The sequence below is a fragment of the Mercenaria mercenaria genome, unplaced genomic scaffold (genome assembly GCF_021730395.1).
Source record: "Mercenaria mercenaria strain notata unplaced genomic scaffold, MADL_Memer_1 contig_3579, whole genome shotgun sequence".
Lineage (NCBI taxonomy): Eukaryota > Metazoa > Mollusca > Bivalvia > Venerida > Veneridae > Mercenaria > Mercenaria mercenaria.
Window position 1 is genome coordinate 4,502 of NW_026461731.1, and position 22,772 is coordinate 27,273.

The following is a 22,772-nucleotide window of genomic DNA, read 5'->3' on the forward strand; positions in this document are numbered from 1 at the left end:
AATTATAACCAGCTCATATTCGCGCCTTTATTATTATTACTGTTCTTACTCATTTTGGGGAATTAACACATACAACTCGCTTTCTGTGTTCTACTATATTTATTTTTCAATATTTAATTCCAATATCCATGTCCATCATTTGTAACTTTGCATTTATTTACTAATATTCTTCCGTCAAACTTCTAACACTACTTCCTTCTATCACTACCTCTTTCCTCTCCCTTCCCCACGACTCTTTCATTCATTCCTCAGCCCTTAAGATTTTCATGTATTAACACACCCTTTTACAAATATTAGCCAATAGACATGTAGCTTCCCATATCAATCATAATTAATTATTCTCATCCCAATATGGTTTCTGCTACTAGAACTCCCAGACTCAAAGAACTTGATAAGTAGGTGTTACTTTCTTTGAACCTTAATCAGGCATAACTATCCTCAATAGTTGGTCCAGTATTGTAGACATAGATTATATGCATCAATTTGTAACACCTGTATGGAACCCACATTCAAAGACTTATCAATTACTATCAGCCTGAAGCTAATGCTTTATAACTAATTACCTTTACATAGATCTCATTGTCTAAATGTTAAATGTATCTTGAATATTTATTTTAAACATTATATATAATATAAAAAATTACATCATAAACATCACCCTGTCACACAATATAAAAAACTGTCCGATCTTTTCCATGAGAATAAAACGAAGCAAATTTAACTATTTGTTTACACTTCAACCATGTGAAATTAAAGGCATATACTATCACGAGACTCCCGTGCATTTTGAACCTCTTGGTGAATAAACTGAATTAACTTTAAAGTATGGTGTCTCAGTTGAGCCAGTTATTTGTTAATTTCAGAGAACATACATTAAAGAAGTGTTTATGAGGTTATGCATATGTACGAATATTTACTAGTCTGCTTTATATTAACAACGATAGAAAAGAAGTGTGCACTCGGCAAATAGTAAGTCTGTTATTTTCAGGTGTATACTGAACACTCATCCCAGTGTTCGTAATTTTCAGACAAAGAACGCGTTATCCTTGGTTTCGTAGACAGTCTTAGTACCGGACCGCTGCTCCCGCTGTCAACACCGCAGTAATCACTAATGTAAAGTCAGTGTCCATTTCTATGCCGGAATTTCAATACACATTTATTATCAGTTTAAATCTATCAAACTGTGAAATAAATATCATTGTTTTACTAAGAACCAAGATACAGAAAAGTTACTTTTGAGATTTTGCTGATTTTAATCATCAGGTTTTCGCATGAGAAGTTCAGCTGATTGCATTTTGTAAAATGTTTCGTAGTTATCTACAATTGTATACAAATTATATTATCTCCTAACATACTTGGCTGTACATTTTTTCTGCGATTTATTACATACTACATAAATTCTTGTATCGTATATTAAAAAGTCGATAGATCAAAATTGGTTAGTTTACGACGCATGAAACATCTAATAAGGAATCACTATACACATCGAACTTGTCCCGGACCAGTATGCGGAAATGCTGTAGCCAAATGTTTCAAGATTGTCTAAAAATATTTGCATATATCGTGATTAAGCAAATATTTCGGTTGTTTTTATAATTTATAAATATACAATCACGTATGTGTGAGAAAGTTACGTTAAGTAATTTCGGTAGTTACCGCAGGAAGTGCCGAAAATTCCATTTCCACCAAATTTTCTGTGAGATAAGCAGTGCATAAGTACATAAATTCCACTATAATAAATTAAACCTTTCTTATACTTGCACAATCCTTGAAAAGAATTTTGGATCGTTGCCAAATCTTGTTCACATTAAGTCTGAGACTTCCCTTACAATTTTAGGCAGTTTGGTACACCATACGTAGAAAAATCATTGTCTGCACATTGCACTACTTTTATGTATGCTGAAAATAGCAATATGTACAGATTTATTTTCGTTTTAATACATGAGGTGGTCAGATTTGAAAACAGATTTTGTACTTTGTTTAGTTCTGTTCAGTAAGACATTTCTCCTATGCACTAATTGAAACTTTGAACTAACTTTGCCATTCATTAATTTTTAATAAAGTATTTTGAAAGGATTTATAAATCTAACCAAAAATTTGGAAAAATACAGGTAAAATATCTTCTTTGTTTATTTCCAAATTTTAGTTTTACTTTTTATACAGCTACTTTTAGTTTAGGTCTTGCAAACTGAGCTGTTTTTGTACTCTGGAACAGCTGCATGTGAAAGCTTTTGTTCACTATATTTTCACACCTCAAATGAAGGTCATCCTAAATTCAAGATGGCGGAAGTACCTTAATGGTTGACAAGTACCACAAAAATATCGATGACATTTTACCACATGCACTGGTTTTTTTGGTTTTCTGTAATTTAGAAGTTATGTTCATTTTGCAAGTAGAAAAAAAAATCTCTGTAAAAAGAGGAAAGCAGAAAATCAGGCTAAATTGGCTCCCTGATTACGTAATGATATATACTGGTTAGTATTTTACCCTTAGCCTGCTGGCGGCAAGTGATTCTGCCAGTGCAGATCAAGATCAGCCTGCACATCATGGTCTGCACTGTTCGCTATTCAGTCATTAAATTTTCAGTGAGCACCCCTTTAAATGATAAGCGGTACTGTCCAAATTGAATGATGGACCTGTCCATGTCCGTCATCCGTCGTGCGTCGTCAGTCGTGCGTCTGTCAACATTTTCTAAGAAAAATCTTCTTCTTGAAAACTACTGGACAGAATTACATCAAATTTCACATGAATGATCCTTGGGTGGTCCCCTTTCAAAATTGTTCAAAGAAATGAATTCCATGCCATGGCAACCAAAAAGAAAAACTTTAAAAATCTTCTTGTCCAAAACTGCAAGGTGATATTTGGCATGTGACATCATCTAATGGTCCTCTATCAAGATTGTTCAAATTGTGCCCCTAGGGTGAAAAGAGGCCTCGCTCCATGGGTCTCAAGTTTTACATAGAGTAATATAGAAAAAAACTTTAAAAATCTTCTTGTCTAAGACCACAAGACCTAGGCCTTTGATATTTAATATGTAGCATTGCCTTGAGGTCCTCTACCAAAATTGTTCGAATTATAACCCTAGGGTGAAAATCCCTTGGGGGTCTCAAGTTTTACATAGACTTATATAGGAAAAAACTTTAAAAATCTTCTTGCCTGAAACTGCAAGGCCTAAGCTTTTGATATTTGGTATGTTGCATTGCCTTGTGGTCCTTTACCAAAATTGTCCAAATTATGCCCCTGGGGTGAAAAGAGGCCCCACCCTGGGGGTCACTTGTTATATGAGTTATATAGGAATAAATACTTCAAAAATTATCAGATCATATTTCCTAGACTGTTTAATTATAATTACCTGATGAGCCCAAGTGATTAGGGGGTCACCTGACTGTGACCTTGACCTACTGACCTACTTTCTTGTTTTTTAAGATACAGCCTTGAAATTTGGATGACATGTACAGTTTTGAAAACCGATCGTAAAACTGACTTTCAGTGACCATGAATATGACATACTGACCTTTTTTGTAATATTTTAGCATCAGCTTGCCATTTTAAACATGTTGCTCATATTACTCAGGTGAGCGATTCAGGGTCGTCATGACCCACTTGTAGAAATTTTGCAGGTCAAGGGTTAAAAAGAAAATTTAATTGTCTGCGATGATTATGACTGAATGAGATTTACAAATTTCTGTGGCAACTATACAACCAGATTGTTGATTGGTTAAAAATTTGCCATATAAAAAATTGGAACTGGTTTTCGTGTAAAAGTATTTTCAGTATATGGCAATTTTTTTTCGGATAAATAAACAATATTAACACTTTTTGCAAGTGTTTAGTTTGCCAATACAGTTATGGAATAAAGTGCCTGATTTTGTTTTCTATCATCTTTAATCAAGGCGTACAATTTTACCTCTTTATGAGCCGCATCATGAGAAAACCACAGTGTGTTTGCGACCAGCATGGATCCAGACCAGCCTGTGCATCTGCGCAGTCTGGTCAGGATCCATTCTGTTCACTTTCAAAGCCTATTGCAATCAGAGAAACTGTTTGCAAACAGCATGGATCCTGACCAGACTGTGGGATGCGCAGGCTGGTCTGGATCCATGCTGGTCGCAAATGCACTATGTTGTTTTTTTTATGGTGCGGCTCATATATTGTATTTCTATGTTATGTTTTAGAAAGATTTAACCAAATCAGTTGATATTTTCAGTTGGAGAGCGGCTTCCTTTCAGTGGCAGAGAAGAAGGAAACAATTCCAAATATTCTGCAAGAAATTCTCACCAAACTGAACCAGACAGGCAGTTGTGGACTTTTCATCAGTAAGCCCATTTCACCAATTTAGTATTAAATTCTGCAAAGTTGCAGAGGGGGAGAACTTTATGTTAATTTATTTTTCCTATCTTAATTCAGGAAGATAACCTTGTTGAATCCTTAAAGCAAAATTTTTCCAAATGATAGAATTTCTTCAAACTTTGCATATTGAAGGGCAATCATCTAAGAAACAAAAATATGCAATAAAAATCGTCGGTCACAGCTTTTAAAAAAAGAGTTATCTGCCCTTGAAAACACCATTTTTAGCTCAGCTGAGCCAAAGGCTCATGGTGAGCTTTTGTGACTGCTCAATGTCCGTCGTCCGTTTTCCGTTGTGCGTCTGTCAACATTTTCTAAAAAAAATCTTCTTGAAAACCACTGGGCAGAATTACACCAAACTTCACAGGAATGATCCTTGGGTGGTCCCCTTTCAAAATTGTTCAGAGAATTTCATTCCATGCAGAACTCTGGTTGCCATGGCAACAGAAAGAAAAAACTTAAAAAAATCTTCTTGTCCAAAACTGCAAGGCGTAGAGCCTTGATATTTGGCATTTGATATCATCTAATGGTCCTCTATAAAGATTGTTCAAGCTGCGCCCCTGGGGTGAAAAGAGGGGTCCCAAGTTTTACATAGACTTATATAGGAAAAAACTTTAAAAATCTTCTTGTCTGAACCTACTAGACCTAGGCCTTTGATATTTTGTATGTAGCATTGCCTTGTCGTCCTCTATGAAGATTGTTCAAATTGTGCCCCTGGGATGAAAAGAGGCCCTGCCCCGGGGGTCCCAAGTTTTATATAGACATATATAGGGGGGGAAAAAGTCTTCTTGTCTGAAAGTTCAAGGCCTAGGCCTTTGATTTCTGGTATGTAGGATTGCCTAGTGGACCTCTAATTAAATAATTAAAAAATTATCAGATCATATTTCCTAGACTGTTTGTTTATATTTACCTGATGTACCAAAGTGATTACAGGTCACCTTACTGTGACCATTACCTACTGACCTACTTTCTTGTTTTTTAAGATTTTTTTAAGATACAGCCTTGAAATTTGGTTGACATGTACAGTTTTGCATACCAATCTTAAAACTGACTTTCAGTGACCCATGAATGTGACCTACTGACATACTTTCTAATATTTTTAGAATCTGTTAGATATTTAAAATGTGGCTCATATTACTCAGGTGAGTGATTCAGGGTCATCATGACCCTCTTGTTTGCTCGATCTCGCTTTCTTACTGCGGACGCCATATTCACAATTTCCTAGGAGTGGAGATCACTCTAGCATGCTTATAGCGGCTTGGTGTTTGGATTTTATTGCTGCCTTGCATTAGCGGTGTATTTGTAATTTAACACCATGAAAAATGTATCAGTGTAAACATAACGATCGTAAGATTGTTTCTGGTGTCTTTTTCGGCGATTTTAAGCATTTTTGAAATGATTGAAATTGAAAATCAATTCGTTTTTGAATGACAGCTTTTGGAATTTATTTTGTTTTTGATGAAAATAATTTTGTTTAAAATGATGCTTATCTGGAGCCCTGGGTGAAGGTCACAGTTGGAGGTCGAAGGTCAAATTGAAGTTTCTGCTTCATGCATGGTGAGATTTTGATGTAACTTGGCATGAATGTCCAACATTATGAGTGTCCTGCACAAGAACCAGGTCCCTAGGTCAATGGTCAAGGTCACACTTGACAGTTGGCAGGCTCGACATTCTGCCGATGGCATACTTGTTTGTTTAGCTCACCTGTCAAGTAATGACAAGGTGACCTTTTGTGATCGCCCTGCGTCCGTCAGTCCGTGCGTCTTCCGTGCGTCGTCCGTTCACAATTTCTTGTGAAAACGATAGAGACCACAGTTTGCAATCAATTTTAATCAAACTTGCACACAGCTTGTATTGGCATAATATCTCGGTTCCTTTATAAAACTGGTCAGATCCCATCATGGGTTCCAGAGTTATGGCCCCTTAAAAGGCCAAAATTTACTATTTTTGGCTTGTGAACACGATAGACCACATTTTGCAATCAACCTTTATCAAACTTGCGCACAAGTTGTATTGGCATAATTTCTCGGTTCCTTTCGAAAAGTGGCCAGATCCCATCATGGGTTCCAGAGTTATGGCCCCTTAAGGACCAAAATTTGCCATTTTTGGCTTGTGAACATGATAGACACCACATTTTGCAACCAACTTTAATAAAACTTGCACACAACTTGTATTGGCATAATATCTCGGTTCCTTTTGAAAACTGGCCAGATTCGATCATTGGTTCAAGAGTTAAGGCCCCTTAAAGGGCCAAAATTTGCTATTTTTGGCTTGTGAACATGATAAATACATCATTTTGCAATCAGCTTCAATCAAACTTGCACACAACTTGTACTGGCTTAATATCTGGCTTCCTTTCAAAATCTGGCCAGATCCCATCATAGGTTATAGAGTAATGGCCCCTTAAAGGGCCAAAATTTGCTATTTTATGTCTCTCCCCCATATTGTTTTTGCCCTGTCCGTCCGTCCGTCTGTCAGACTTCATTTCCGATCAATAACTGGAGAACCATTTGATCTAGAACCTTCAGACTTCATACGGTTGTAGGGCTGCTAAAGTAGACGACCCCTATTGTTTTTGGGGTCACTCCATCAAAGGTCAAGGTCACAGGGGCCTGAACATTGAAAACCATTTCAGAGCAATAACTAGAGAACCACTTGACCCAGAATGTTGAAACTTCATAGGATGATTGATCATATATAGTAGACGACCCCTATTGTTTTTGGGGTCACTCCGTCAAAGGTCAAGGTCACAGGGGCCTGAACATTGAAAACCATTTCCGATCAATAACTAGAGAACCACTTGACCCAGAATGTTGAAACTTCATAGGATGATTGATCATGTATAATAGACGACCCCTATTGTTTTTGGGGTCACTCCGTCAAAGGTCAAGGTCACAGGGGCCTGAACATTGAAAACCATTTCAGATCAATAACTAGAGAACCACTTGACCCAGAATTTTGAAACTTCATAGGTTGATTGGTCATTTATAGTAGATGACCCCTATTGTTTTTGGGGTAACTCCGTCAAAGGTCAAGGTCACAGGGGCCTGAACATTGAAAACCATTTCCAATCAATAACTTGAGTACCACTTGACCCAGAATGTTGAAGCCTCATAGGATGAATGTACATGCAAAGTAGATGGCCCCTATTGATTTTGGGGTCACTCTGTTAAAGGTCAAGGCCACAGAAGCCTGAACATTGAAAACCATTTCCGGTCAATAACTTGAGAACCACTTGACCCAGAATGTTGAAACTTCATAAGATGATTGGTCATGCAGAGTAGATGACCCCTATTGATTTTGGGGTCAGTTCGTTAAAGATCAAGGTCACAGGGGCCTGAACATGGAAAACCCTTTCCGATCAGTAACTTGAGAACCTCTCAACCCAGAATGTTGAAACTTCATAGGATGATTGTTCATGCTGAGTAAATGACCCCTATTGTTTTTGGGGTCACTCCGTTAAAGGTCAAGGTCACAGGGGCCTGAACATGTAAAACTGTTTCCGATCAATAACAATCAATAAACTTGAGAACCTCTTGATCCAGAATTTTGAAACTTCATAGGATGATTGTTCATGCAGAGTAAATGACTCCTATTGATTTTGGGGTCACTCCGTTAAAGGTCAAGGTCACAGGGGCCTGGACATGGATAACTATTTCCAATCAATAACTTGAGAACCACTTGATCCAGAATGTTGAAACTTCATAGCATGATTGGACATGCAGAGTAGATGACCCCTATCGATTTTGGGGTCACTCTGTTAAAGGTCAAGGTCACAGGAGCCTGAACATGGAAAACAATTTCCGATCAATAACTTGAGAACCATTTGACCCAGAATGTTGAAACTTCATAGGATGATTGAACATGCAGAGTAGATGACCCCTACTGATTTTTGGGTCAGTCTATTAAAGGTCAAGGTCACAGGGGCCTGGTCATGTAAAATCATTTCTGGAAAATAACTTGAGAACCACTTGACCTAGAATGTTGAAACTTAATAGGATGATTGGACATGCAGAGTAGATGACCCCTATTTGTTTTGGGGTCACTTGATCAAAGGTCAAGGTCACAGGAGCCAGAACAGTGACTTTAGAACCACTAGGCCAAGAGTGTTGAAACCTAGCAGGATGACTGGACGTGCCAAGTAGGTGATCCCTATTGCAGCCAACCATCAGTGTCTCTTTGACTTTTGCTCCTGACCCCTATTGACTTCTTGCCTATAGGACTTTGCATTGGGGAGACATGCGCTTTTTTACAAAAGCAATTTCTAGTTTTTGCTTGTGAACATGATTGAGACAACATTTTGCTATCAACTTTAATCAGACTTGCACACAACTTGTATTGGCATAATATCTCGGTTCTTTTAAAAAACTGACCAGATCCCACAGAGTTATGGCCCCTTAACTCCCTGAGGCCGATAACGTAACATACCTGCTGCGGCGGGATAAGAATTACCACCTGACGTCGAAGAACATTATCTTAATCACATTCGCATACAGTCAGTTGAAACCATGCAGGGAAACATTATTAACTTGGGTGTGAATTAAAATATACTTACAAAATATTCGAAGTTTGACCAATATTTTTATATCCAATTTCGTCCGTAGTTTATATCCAAATAGAACAAAATTTTCACTTCGAGATATTCACAATTTTAACACACCTACTGCGTTTAATAGATATTTGAACATTAAATTCCAATAAATAGAAATGCATCATTAACACTGAATATTTACATCAGCATTACTCGAAATTTACACCCGTTTTTGTGTGAATATCAATGGTTTATTTTGATGTATAATCTATTTCTAAACATGTACACAAATGTTGTGTGTCACGCGCTGAGACAGTTTAGTTCTAATATTTACATCCATCTTTGTAATAGAAAGAGCATTGAAACTCGAGGGTGAACACTTTGTACGAGGGGGTGTAGCCCCCGAGTATAAATCGTTTACCCGAGAGTTTTAAAGTTCTTTCTGTTTTGTATCATAGCCATCCATATATGGTAGTTGTAGGCGTTCCACATTGCCATATTCAACAGTTCAGTGAGTACTTAAAATCCGTGCTTTACAAATGTGTAAAGCCCAGGTAAAATAAACCAATGCTAGAGCAGAAAATCAATAAAGTACACTTCGTTGTCTACTGTTCCAGACATGCTGGCATACCTCCCTATCCAACAGTGCGGTAACTAGCGTGCGGGTATTAAATACCTGCACACTTTTAGTTACCGCACCCTGTACTCAGTGTAATACGAATTACCTGCACCAAATTTGTTAAGAAAAAACACCGAGCTATGATACAAGAATAATTATTAAATTTACAAACATGCGTTTATTTACATATATTTTTTTGTATTTTATGAAACATGCTTTGTTGTGTTATTTTTTATCCATTTGTGTCGTATGTGTTTAAGTGTACCAATTTCAGCCTTCTAAAACTTAACATTTTCTGACCATTCATTTGTCTGATAATGGAATCGCATCGTCGGAATCATCATCCGACGGAACTGATATTTCAGAATCAGCATGATAATAAATAAATATTTTCTTCATTTTAAAGGGAATTCCTATAATTTTTATGCGCATCTTTCTGCGCAGCCGACACTGTCTATTGAAAACTGAACTGAAGTCAATATTTGTTGAAACATGTTACAGACAATCTTGAATATGAGGAATCTTGAATTAAATAACATTTTTGATACGTTTTTTAAGGAATCAATTGTTTATACTGGTTTATGTTGTATTGACAAGTATCATGCCTGACAGGTATCTTGCTATTTTTGTGGTTGTGTTTTTCACATCGCATTTTAGTACAAGGACAGTGTTGCTCATATAATGTAAGATAATTGACTTAGTACGGATAAGACAATATCATCTTTCAGATTATTTAGTATCCAATTTTAGAAAGAATTAAGAATTTTAAAAACAATTTTTTTAACTTATAGCACACATACATGTAATCAATTTGGCCAGGTTTGCGCCATTTTCCGTCCGCACAGGTGTTGTATTCTAGCGGTGTTAACATAAAATTTAGCCTGGTGACCCATACATTTTTAGCCATTTTTATGCTCGCAATACAATTATCTATACACAAGAAAAATAGGGAAAAAATCTATGAAAGAGTTTTTTCAGAATTTAAAAAATTGATTCTTCACTATGGGTATTTTTCATTGAAAAAAGTTCACAAAAGTGAATATGAAACAAGATTTTGTTTCATTTGTACCAGTTATTAAAAGAATAGAGTATTACAAATATGACTATGATATCAAATAAATATATAATAAAATCTGTAAAAAGAAAAAAAACTTATTGTGCTGTCTTGATGTATATTTTGGTTGGTATTTATAAAAAAGCAGAAAATTATGAAAATGTTGAAAAATCGCTGACAGTTTCAGCAACAGTGGGTGTGTTCAAAACAATTCTTCACAAAAACAAGCCTGGTGACCTATTGTTTTTATTTGTTCATTGTTTTCAGCACAACTTTTCCTATCATATATGTGAATTTAAAAGAATTCTATGAAAGGAAAAAAACTATAGGAATTCTCTTTAAGAAAGATCTCTGGCCGATGATATTATTTTACTATTTTGAAATACAGTATGAACAAAACACAGCGGAGATCGTCTTTTTATTTCATTTACATTACCGCATAATTACAGACATTTATTTTAACAATGGAACTAATTATTAGCACAACTAGTAATTATTACATCAAAGAAATAATAGCCAGTATGCAAAGTAATTTTGCTTTTGTTAAGATTATCAAAAATTAACAAGTACTTATCGCAATCATCATGATCTCGGTGCCGCGACTATACTCGTCAATGGCCGTCCTGGGGAGTCCTGATAACGCGCGTATAGCCGCATATCGACGCTACATGGGTAGAAAATATAACGCCTATAGTCGCATTTCGGCCCCAGGGAGTTAAAGGCCCAAAATTTGCTATTTTGGCTTTTGCAGCCATATAGAGACTTCATAATTTTATATGGTTTGATTTGATACAAACTTACAAAATATCTTCAACAACAATAAATCTTGGATTCCATGATGAATCTGTCAGATTCAGTCATAGGTTTTGGAGTTATTATGTCTCCCACCACACAGTGGTGTGGGAGACATATTGATTTACTCCTGTCTGTGTGTCTGTCTGTGTGTTTGTCTGTCACAAAGCCCTTTAATTACCGAAAAATCCTCAGAGTGCATGCGCTTTCGTGCACCCAAACCATACCCTATACTACTTTTATTAGTAGTTTAGGGTATGTTTTGGGTGCAAGAAAGCGCATGCACAAGTAGTTTAGGGTACATTTTGGGTCCAAGAAAGCGCAGACTGACTTACTATTTAGATGATTAGGCAGTTGTGGGAGGCATGCGCTTTTCTCAAAAGCATCTCTAGTTTTATATCTGATTACCTCCCCTGATTTTAATCAAAATGGATTTATATTAGTAAGTACTTATAGGACTCATTTGAAATTTCATTATTGTCGTAAGTTGGACTGATACAATCAGGGTAGATTACTATGGACTGATTTATATTAAATTACCTCCCTTTATTTCAAATTAAAATGGGTATATCTCCGTAATTAATGAAGATACTGATCTGAAATTTCATTTATGCCATCAGATGGACTTGGACAATCAGTGAAGATATATATTGACTGAATTTATGACAAATGACCTCCCTTTATTTTTATGTAAATGAGTTTACCTAGCAGCTTCTAAAGAGATTGGTTTGAAATGTTCTTTATGTTTTCCTTGGTAAGAAATTTCTACTTTTACTTACTTTTCTAATATATTGTTGTAAAGGCTTGTACTCTGTATCTTCTACATGCATATACCAATGCATGATTACCTCCGCTGATTTTATTAAAAATGGATTTATCTCAATAATTAATTATTTATAGGACTCATTTGAAATTTCATTATTGTCATTAGTTGGACTGAGACAATCTGGGTAGATAACTATGGACTGATTTTATTTCAAATTACCTCCCTTTGTTTCAAATTAAAATGGGTATATCTCTGTAACTAATGAAATTTCATTTATGCCAGCACATGGACTTGTACAATCAGTTTAGATACACATTAACTGAGTTTATGGCAAATTACCTCCCTTTATTTTTTATGTAAATGAATATACATTAACAGCTTCTAATGAGGTTGGTTTTAAATGTTATTTAAGTCTTCCAGGGTAAGGAATAGTCATGCTTGTACAAAAATGCAGCATTTGAGCCTAGGACCCTCAAACTTGATATAGAGATTAGCCCTGGCTAGAACTTGACCCATAGTTCAAAAGGGACTGTTACAAGAAAATATTTATCCTGATGATATTTAATGTGTATGCCTATGTGATCTATATCAAAACTTGATCTTATCGTTAAGAGCAATGATTCTCAGGTGAGCAATATAGGGCCATCATTACCCTCTTGTTTATATTGCCCACTAGTATCTGTTATCTGCTGCTTTGTTAATACAACAAGGTGTTAAACATTATCCAGTAGTTGTTAATCCCCTGAGGGAGTGAGGGGTTATAGGAATGGTCTCCATCTGTCCTTCCATCTTCTTTCCTTCTGTCAGTCTGTAACATTTTGTGTCCACTCTGTATCTCCTAAACCCCTTGAAGGATTTTCATGAAACTTGGGTCAAATGATCACCTCATCAAGACGATATGCAGAACGCATGAGTCAGCAATGTTGGTCAAGGTCACAATTTTGTGTTTGCTTTGTATCTCCTAAACCCCTTGAAGTATTTTCAAATTCATTGATTTCCTCATACATAGACTATAAAATATATTTAACAAAGTCAGTGCTTCCACCCAATACCATCAAGCCTTTCATTATCCATAATTCTGGTGGGGGATATAGCTGTCTTTCAGACTGTCTTGTTCAAACTTAGAATTTTTATCTATACAATACAACCTCTCCAGAGGGGCCTCTACAGCAAAAACCTCTCCACAACAGCATCATCAAAATATCCCATAACTGGAATTTACTATCAATTTAACCTCTATAGAGCAACACCCTCTCAACCGAGATCAATATCTGCTTCTTCCAAAGGGTGTTGCTCTGCAGAGGTTACACTGTACGTATTTTCTCAATTTGCATACTGGATATAATAGAGTTTAACCTTTAGCTTGCTGGCTACAAGTGATTTTGCGGTTTTGCCGTTGTGACCAATGCAGACCAAGATCAGACTGCACTTATGTGCAGGCTGATCATGGTTTCACTGTTTGCTATTCAGTGAGTAAATTTTCAGTGAACACCCCTTTGAAAAAGAAGTTGTACTGCTCAAATTGAATGATGGACCAGTCCATTTTAGAAATTTAGCAGGGTTAACATATTTACTTAGTCTCATTGAAAACTATAATGTGTCATAAGTCAAAGAGAAGTTGAATCAATGCTTAAGGAAGTAAAGTTTCCATTAGATGATCTGATGATGCTGTCATTATTTCAGATGAATTCTGTACAATCAACTTGAAGCTATCTCCTACGATAGAAGATCCTAAACCAGTGCAAGATCATGATGTCCCAGTATTTATACATGACAAACCAAGGGTGTCAAACACAAAATGGGATCTTACCACACAGCAGGTTTGTAATATATTAATCAAACAATATTTGACCTTTGTAGCCAGATTCCCCACAAATGACACCCTCCCTGCACCCCACCCACCAAATAATTACATTTTTTGCACACTTTTTATACTTGGTTTCTTAGATTCCAACGTATACTCCACCCATCACTCACCCCTCTCCATCCCAAAATTTTGTTTTTTACTGTACTAGGTCGCTCTGCTACAATTTTATTGCACCACACCCCACTCCACAGTTTGTGCACAAAAACACGCAAAGATCAATAATTATTGTGTTTCATTGTTTTCTGTCATTTTCACTTCTCTGTTGGTAAAGTCGAGGCTGCTGATCTTCCAGCAGTTTGTATTGTTCTGTTGGTGTCTGTTTATTATTCTGTCTATTCTATAAACATATTACCAAAGCAAGAATGCCTTTCTTTAACAAAAATGAATACAAACCATTCAGTAAATACAGCATGATAAAGCCGATATATTTTGCAAACTTGCCAACGTCTATGCAGGCTGATCATGGTCTGCACTGTTTGCTATTGAGACAGTAAATTTTCCATGAACACCACTTTGAATCATAAATGGTATTCCCCAAATTGAAAGTTGGATCAGTCTGTTTTAGAAATTTAGCAGGCTAAAGGTTAAGGGGAAATAGGACAGTTGTGTGGGTTTTTTATATTATTATTTACCAGATTTTTATAGCGCTCTTTTCATCTATAAAATAAACGTTCAAAAGCAAAGAAGGAAAAATTTTAACTAGCGGAGAGAATTTTCTTAAACTTTGCATGATCATAGAGCATCATATTAGAAACAAATTTATGCAAAAAAAAAAATTGGGGGTCCCGAAGCTACTTTTTGAGTTATCTTCCCCTGAATGCGAGTTTTTTGCTCTCTTAGGTCATTTTCAAGGGCAGTTAACTCAAAATCTAGCAAACGGATATCTTTTTCAATTTCACATTATTTTTTGTTATTACATTTTCAGTAATTATGCGAAGTTTTAAACCAATGTATTAAACATTTTTTTTGCTGTGTTTCAAGAAGTAAACATACTGAATTTTTCTTGAAAAAAGGGGCATAATTGGAAGTTTTCTATTTGCGTAAGCGACTACAGAAAGTCTGTCTCACAGAATTTCTGCAAATTTTTTACAGTTGCATGAAATAAAGTAACAAACACTAATCTGAAATCAAAATAAAGTGTATCTAACCATTACTGTGAGTTAATGTTGCCCGTGGGCATCTAGTTTTAACAGAGTTCTGGCACTTTGATAAAAATTAAATGCATGGAGAGGCATGCATTATTTCAAAAACAATGTGTATAGTATTTAACTACAGGATGATTCATGAAAAATGATGTTTTCATATGCCCGAAGGGACGTATCATGTTATGACGCTGGTGTCTGTCCATCCATTAGCAATTTCGTATCTGCTCTTTAACTCTTGAACCCTTTGAAGGATTTCAAAGAAACTTGACACAAATGTTCACCAAATTGAGACAACGTGTAGAGCGCATGTTATGGATGTCTCACTTCAAGGTCAAGGTCACACTTTGGGGTCAAAGGTCATATCAGATTGTTTCGTGTCCGCTCTGTAACTCTTTTAACTGCTTGAAGGATTTCAATGAAACTTGGCACAAATGTTCACCACACCAAGACCATGTGCTCTGCACATGGTTTGGATGACTCGCTTGAAGGTCAAGGTCACACTTATGGGTCAAAAGTCATATATGACTTTGCTTTGTGTATATTGCTCTACATTGCAGTGTTCTTGTTTTTATTTGGCAGATCCCTTTTTTGTTCACTTACAATAAAAATTTCTGAATTACTTCTTGTATGTTACTATAAACAGCTTATTTTGAAACTTTTTTATTATTTGGTGTATAGGAAAAGCCGAGACCACTTTTCTGTGGTACAACATGGATGGTACCTCCAATTTTTAGGTGTATTTTGACATACCTGTACCTGGTAAGGATTTTTCTGTGGACCTTTTTTTTGAATTTCTTCCCATTGTTGTTCTTGACCTTAGGGCTTCAACAGTCAAGTTCTTTAAAGTTTGCTCCCATCCTCTGATGTAAGCCTTCGGGCATACATTGCCCTGCTTGGCGGAGCTCTTGTTTTTCATGTGCTATAGTACAGTTCTTTCCAGGTTGTACAGTAAATGTCTTAATGATGAAAACACTCTCGTTTTTTTCCAGGTTCTGAAGTACATGGTAAGAGGATAAAACAGTTCTTTCCAGGTTGTACAGTATTATGTCTTAATGATGAAAACACTGTCATTATTTTCCAGGTTCTAAAGTATGTAGTAAGAGGATAAAACAGTTTTTTCCAGGTTGTACAGTACATGTATATGTCTTAATGATGAAATTACTGTCATTTTTGTTCCAGGTTCTGCATTATATAGACGGGTACAATCATGTAGCCAAAATAGCAGCTGAAGCTGACATAGAAATAAACCTAGTCAAAGCCTGTCTTCAGAATCTTTTGTAAGTTTTATCCTGGATTTTTTTAATGATTGCTGTAGCCAGAAACCTGAAACTGATTCATTTGATATACATAAACAACATATTAAACACTTTGCCAATAAATTTAGATAAATACAAGTGGTGTGTGTGTGTGTGTGTGTTCGGGTTTAACATCTTTTTCAACTATTTTTAGCTCAACTTTTCGAAGAAAAAGAAGAGCTGTTGCACTCGCCCCGGCGTCGGTGATGCCGTTGGATAAAGTTTTAGATATAGTCAAATATCTCTCTTACTATCAAAGCTATTGACTTGAAACTTAAAATAGTTATTTACTATCAAAGTCTACACCAGGAGAAACAATCCCCATAACTCTGATTTGAATTTTGACAGAATTATGCCTCTTTTTAACTTAGAATTTTTGGTTAAAGTTTTTGATAAAGTCAAATATCTCTGTTACTATTAAAGCTTTTGACTTGAAACTCAAAATATTGTATACAATCAAAGTCTGCACCAAGAGACACAATTCCCATAACTCTGATTTGAACTTTGACAGAATTATGCCCCTTTTTAACTTAGAATTTTTGGTTAAAGTTTTTGATAAAGTCAAATATCTCTGTTACTATTAAAGCTTTTGACTTGAAACTTAAATTACTTATTTACCATCAAAGTCTACACCAGGAGAAACAATATCCATAACTCTGATTTGAATTTTGACAGAGTTATGCCATTTTTAGCTCGACTATACGAAGTATAAGGAGAGCTATCCTACTCGCCCCGGCGTCGGCGTCTTTCCGCGTCCCCACCTTGGTTAAAGTTTTGGTGCACTTTCTCTTTTTTCAACATATCTCTGTAATTACTTGATGGATTTGATTCAAACTTGAAATACTTATTCCTCATCATCATCCACATCATCTGACATAAGGGCCATAACTCTGGCACCAATATTTCATGAATTATCCCCCCTTTTCACTTAGATTTTCAGGTTAAAATTTTGATGCACTTTCACTCTATCTCTGTTATTACTGAATGGATTTGATTTCAAACTTAAAATAGTTGTTCAACGTCATCACCCACATCGTATGACACAAGGTGCATAACTCTGGCTCCATTTTTTAGCTCATCTGATTTTTTGAAAAAAAATGATGAGTTATTGTCATCACTTGAGCGGTTGTCGGCGTCGGCATCGGCGTTGCCTGGTTAAGTTTTATGTTTAGGTCACCTTTTCTCCTAAACTATCAAAGCTATTGCTTTGAAACTTGGAATACTTGTTCACCATCATAAGCTGACCCTGTATAGCAAGAAACATAACTCCATCTTGCTTTTTGCAAGATTTATGGCCCATTTTGTACTTAGAAAATATCAGATTTTTTGGTTAAGTTTTATGTTTAGGTCAACTTTTCTCCTAAACTATCAAAGCTATTGCTTTGAAACTTGCAACACTTGTTCACCATCATAAGCAGACCCTGTACATCAAGAAACATAACTCCATCTTGCTTTTTGCAAGATTTATTGCCCCTTTTGGACTTAGAAAATATCAGATTTCTTGGTTAAGTTTTATGTTTAGGTCAACTTTTTCTCTTAAACTATCAAAGCTATTGCTTTGAAACTTGCAACACTTGTTCACCATCATGAGTTGACCCTGTACAGCAAGAAACATAACTCCATCCTGCTTTTTGCAAGATTTATGGCCCCTTTTGGACTTAGAAAATATCAGATTTCTTGGTTAAGTTTTATGTTTAGGTCAACTTTTTCTCTTAAACTATCAAAGCTATTGCTTTGAAACTTGCAACACTTGTTGACCATCATAAGCTGACCCTGTACAGCAAGCAACATAACTCCATCCTGCTTTTTGCAATAATTATTGCCCTTTTTGGACTTAGAAAATAATTTTCTTGGTTGAGTATTATGTTTAAGTCAACTTTTCTCATAAACTATCAAAGCTATTGCTTTAAAACTTGCAACAGTTTTTCACCATCATAAGTGGACACTGAACATCAAGAAACATAACTCTAACCTGCTTTTTGCAAGAATGATGGCCCTTTTTAGACTTAGAAAATCATGGGTAGGACAATATTTCTATTACACAAAAAAAATCAGATGAGCATCAGCACCCGCAAGGCGGTGCTCTTGTTCATGAATTATTCCCCCTTTTTACTTAGAATTTAAGGTTAAAGTTTTGATGCACTTTCACTCTACCTCTGTTATTGCCCGCCCGCTTAGCTCAGTAGGTAGAGCGTCGGTCTACGGATCGCGGGGTCGTGAGTTCCATCCTCGGGCGGGGCGTATGTTCTCCGTGACTATTTGATAAACGACATTGTGTCTGAAATCATTAGTCCTCCACCTCTGATTCATGTGGGGAAGTTGGCAGTTACTTGCGGAGAACAGGTTTGTACTGGTACAGAATCCAGGAACACTGGTTAGGTTAACTGCCCGCCGTTACATGACTGAAATACTGTTGAAAAACGGCGTTAAACCCAAAACAAACAAACAAAAAACCTCTGTTATTACTGAATGGATTTGATTCAGACTTAAAATAGTTGTTCAGCATCATCACCCACATCATATGACACAAGATGCTTAACTCTGGCACCATTTTTTATGAATTATTCCCCCTTTTTACTTAGAATTTCAGGTTAAAGTTTTGGGGCACTTTCACTCTACCTCTGTTATTACTGAATGGATTTGATTCAAACTTAAAATAGTTGTTCAGCATCATCACCCACACCATATGACACAAGATGCATAACTCTGGCACAATTTTTCATGAATTATTCCCCTTTTTACTTAGAATTTCAGGTTTAAGTTTTATGCACTTTCACTCTATCTCTGATATTACTGAATGGATCTGATTCAAACTTAAACAATTGTTCAACATCATTACCTTTATCATATGATGCAAGGTGCATAACTCTAGGACCAATTTTTCATGAATTATTGCCCCTTTTTACTAAGAATTTTAGGTTAAAGTTTTATGCACTTTCACTCTGTCTCTGTTATTACTGGTTTGTACTGGTACAGAATCCAGGAACACTGGTTAGGTTAACTGCCCGCCGTTACATGACTGAAATACTGTTGAAAAACGGCGTTAAACCCAAAACAAACAAACAAAAAACCTCTGTTATTACTGAATGGATTTGATTCAAACTTAAAATAGTTGTTCAACATCATCACCCAAACCATATGACGCAAGGTGCATAACTCTGGCACCAATTTTTAGCTCACCTGTCACAAAGTGACAAGGTGAGCTTTTGTGATTGCGTGGCGTTCGTCGTGCGTGCGTGCGTCCGTGTGTAAACTTTTGCTTGTGACCACTCTAGAGGTCACATTTTTCATGGGATCTTTATGAAATTTGGTCAGAATGTTCATCTTGATGATATCTAGGTCAAGTTTCGAAACTGGGTCACATGCGGTCAAAAACTAGGTCAGTAGGTCTAAAAATAGAAAAACCTTGTGACCTCTCTAGAGGCCATATTTTTCAAGAGATCTTCATGAAAATTGATCAGAATGTTCAGCTTGATGATATCTAGGTCAAGTTCGAAACTGGGTCACGTGCAGTCAATAACTAGGTCAGTAGATCTAAAAATAGAAAAACCTTGTGACCTCTCTAGAGGCCATATTTCTCAATGGACCTTCATGAAAATTGGTGAGAGTGTTCAGCTTGATGATATCTAGGGCAGGTTGGAAACTGGGTCATGTGCGTTGAAAAACTAGGTCTGTAGGTCAGAAAATAGAAAAACCTTGTAACCTCTCTAGAGGCCATATTTTTCATGAGATCTTCATGAAAATTGGTGAGAATGTTCACCTTGATGATATCTAGGTCAGTTTCAAAAGTGGTCACGTGCCTTCAAAAAGCTAGGTCATTAGGTCAAATAATAGAAAAACCTTGTGACCTCTCCAGAGGTCATATTTTTCAATGGATCTTCATGAAAATTGGTCAGAATTTTTTATCTTCATGATATTTAGGTCTTATGTACTCAAAAACTAGGTCACTTTGTCAAATAATAGAAATAACGACGTCATACTCAGTTCAACACTGGGTCATGTGGGGATAGGTGGGCGATTCAGGACCATCATGGTCCTCTTGTTTATTAATTATTCCCCCTTTTTACTTAGAATTTTAGGTTAAAGTTTTGATGCACTTTCACTCTGTCTCTGTTATTACTGAATGGATTTGATTCAAACTTAAAATAGTTGTTCAACATCATCACCCACACTATATGACACAAGCTGCACAACTCTGGCACCAATATTTAATGAATTATGCCCCTTTTTGCTTAGGATATACTTATATAGTGTTTAGATACATTTTATCTTTACCTCTCTTATTACTTTAAGTTGATATTTTTGACATAGACTCAGGCTGTTGTGCAATATCTTCATCCACAATTGGAGTCATTAAGCTCTCCAGTGACAGCTCTAGTTTCCTCAGATGTGCCCGGTTTCACTATCCAGCATCGAAATAGTCGAGCACGCTGTCTCCTGTGACAGCTCTTGTTTTAACTTAGAATTTTTTGTTAAAAGTCAAATATCTCTGTTACTGTTAAAGCTTTTGACTTGAAACTAGTTATTTATATCAAAGTCTACACCAGGAGACACAATTCCCATAACTCTGATTTGAATTATGTCTCCCACTACACAGTGGTGTGGGAGACATATTGATTTACCCAAGTCTGTGTGTGTGTGTGTGTGTGTGTAAGTGTGTGTCTGTCACAAAGCTTGTATGCACTCTAAGTCGAACATTTCTCATCTGATCTTCACCAAACTTAAACAAAATGTGTTTGACCATGAGACCTCAGCCAAGTTCGATAACTAGCCAAATCTGCCCAGGCACTTTTGAATTATGGCCTTTGAATTACTGATTGGATCCATCATCAAAGCCATCGAGAGAAACTAGACATTTTTCAATGGGGTCCATTCATCAAAGCCATCGAGAGAAACTAGACATTTTTCAATGTTGCAGTTGTTGGAGACATGCGCTTTTCTCAAAAGCATCTCTAGTTTTGACAGAGTTATGTCCCTTTTTAACTTAGAATTTTTTTTACTGGCAAAGCTCTAATTCAGAGTCAAGCACTGAGAAAAGTCGAGCTCGCTGTCTTACGGACAGCTCTTGTTCTGTCATATCAACAACGATGTCTACTTGCAGCAGTGAGCACACTTTCCTGCTTGATAGTGCTGACTCACTAAAATACCTTGCTGTAGACACGTGACATGATACCCCACCCAGTCACATTATACTGACACCGGGCTGACCAGTCCTAGCACTATCCTCTTAATGTTGAGCACCAAGCGAGGAAGCTACTGGTACTATTTTTACATCTTTGATATGACACAGACAAACATCTTCGGCAAAACCTGGGTCCCAACAAATGACAGAGTGTACTCTGGGACTAGCATTGAAGTGACTTTGCTTACAAAAGCATGCTTGTTTTTCTTAGCCTTTAGCCTGCTCTGCCTTTGCGACCAGTGCAGATTGATCATGGACCAATCCATTTTAGAAATTCAGCTGGGTAACATTTGGTGAGTATGACAGAAGTTTTGTAATTTTCTTTTTGTTTTCTCTTTCAGACATATTGATGTGATAACGATTGTTTCCATATTTCAGGTATGTTTTTTTTTTTTCTCTGATAAAATGAGCCGTGCCATGAGAAAATCAACATAGTGAGTTTGCGACCAGCATGGATCCAGACCAGCCTGCGCATCTGCGCAGTCTGGTCAGGATCCATGCTGTTCGCTTTCAAAGCCTATTGCAATTAGAGAACCTGTTAGCGAACAGCATGGATCCTGACCAGACTGCACGGATGCGCAGGCTGGTCTGGATCCATGCTGATCGCAAACCCACTATGTTGATTTTCTTATGGCGCGGCTCAAATAATATTTACCTATGTTAAAGAACACAACATTTACTGCCATTTCATGCAAAATGTTCTGAGATGTTTTAGCAAATCTTATTTTGACACCTCTTCAGGCATATGAATCACATTCAAGAACATTTTTTAGCTCACCTGTCACAAAGTGACAAGGTGAGCTTTTGTGATCGCGCGGTGTCCGTCGTCCGTCGTCCGTCCGTGCGTCAGTGCGTCCGTGCGTCCGTAAACTTTTGCTTGTGACCACTCTAGAGGTCACATTTTTCATGGGATCTTTATGAAAGTTGGTCAGAATGTTCATCTCGATGATATCTAGGTCAAGTTCGAAACTGGGTCACGTGCCATCAAAAACTAGGTCAGTAGGTCTAAAAATAGAAAAACCTTGTGACCTCTCTAGAGGCCATATATTTCAAAAGATCTTCATGAAAATTGGTCAGAATGTTCACCTTGATGATATCTAGGTCAAGTTCGAAACTGGGTCACGTGGGATCAAAAACTAGGTCAGTAGATCTAAAAATAGAAAAACCTTGTGA

General features: G+C 36.6%; 1 protein-coding gene across 1 annotated transcript; it reads left to right on the top strand.

The window, feature by feature from the left end:
• Window positions 1-4,208: 4,208 nt before the first annotated feature.
• LOC128553192 (GATOR complex protein NPRL2-like) lies at window positions 4,209-22,049 on the top strand (the record flags this gene model as incomplete). The annotated part of the gene is made up of 4 exons (XM_053534310.1): window positions 4,209-4,317; window positions 13,794-13,930; window positions 16,302-16,399; window positions 21,941-22,049. Coding segments are annotated over 4 exons (438 nt in total), but the record flags the coding sequence as incomplete, so codon positions are not given.
• Window positions 22,050-22,772: the final 723 nt, after the last annotated feature.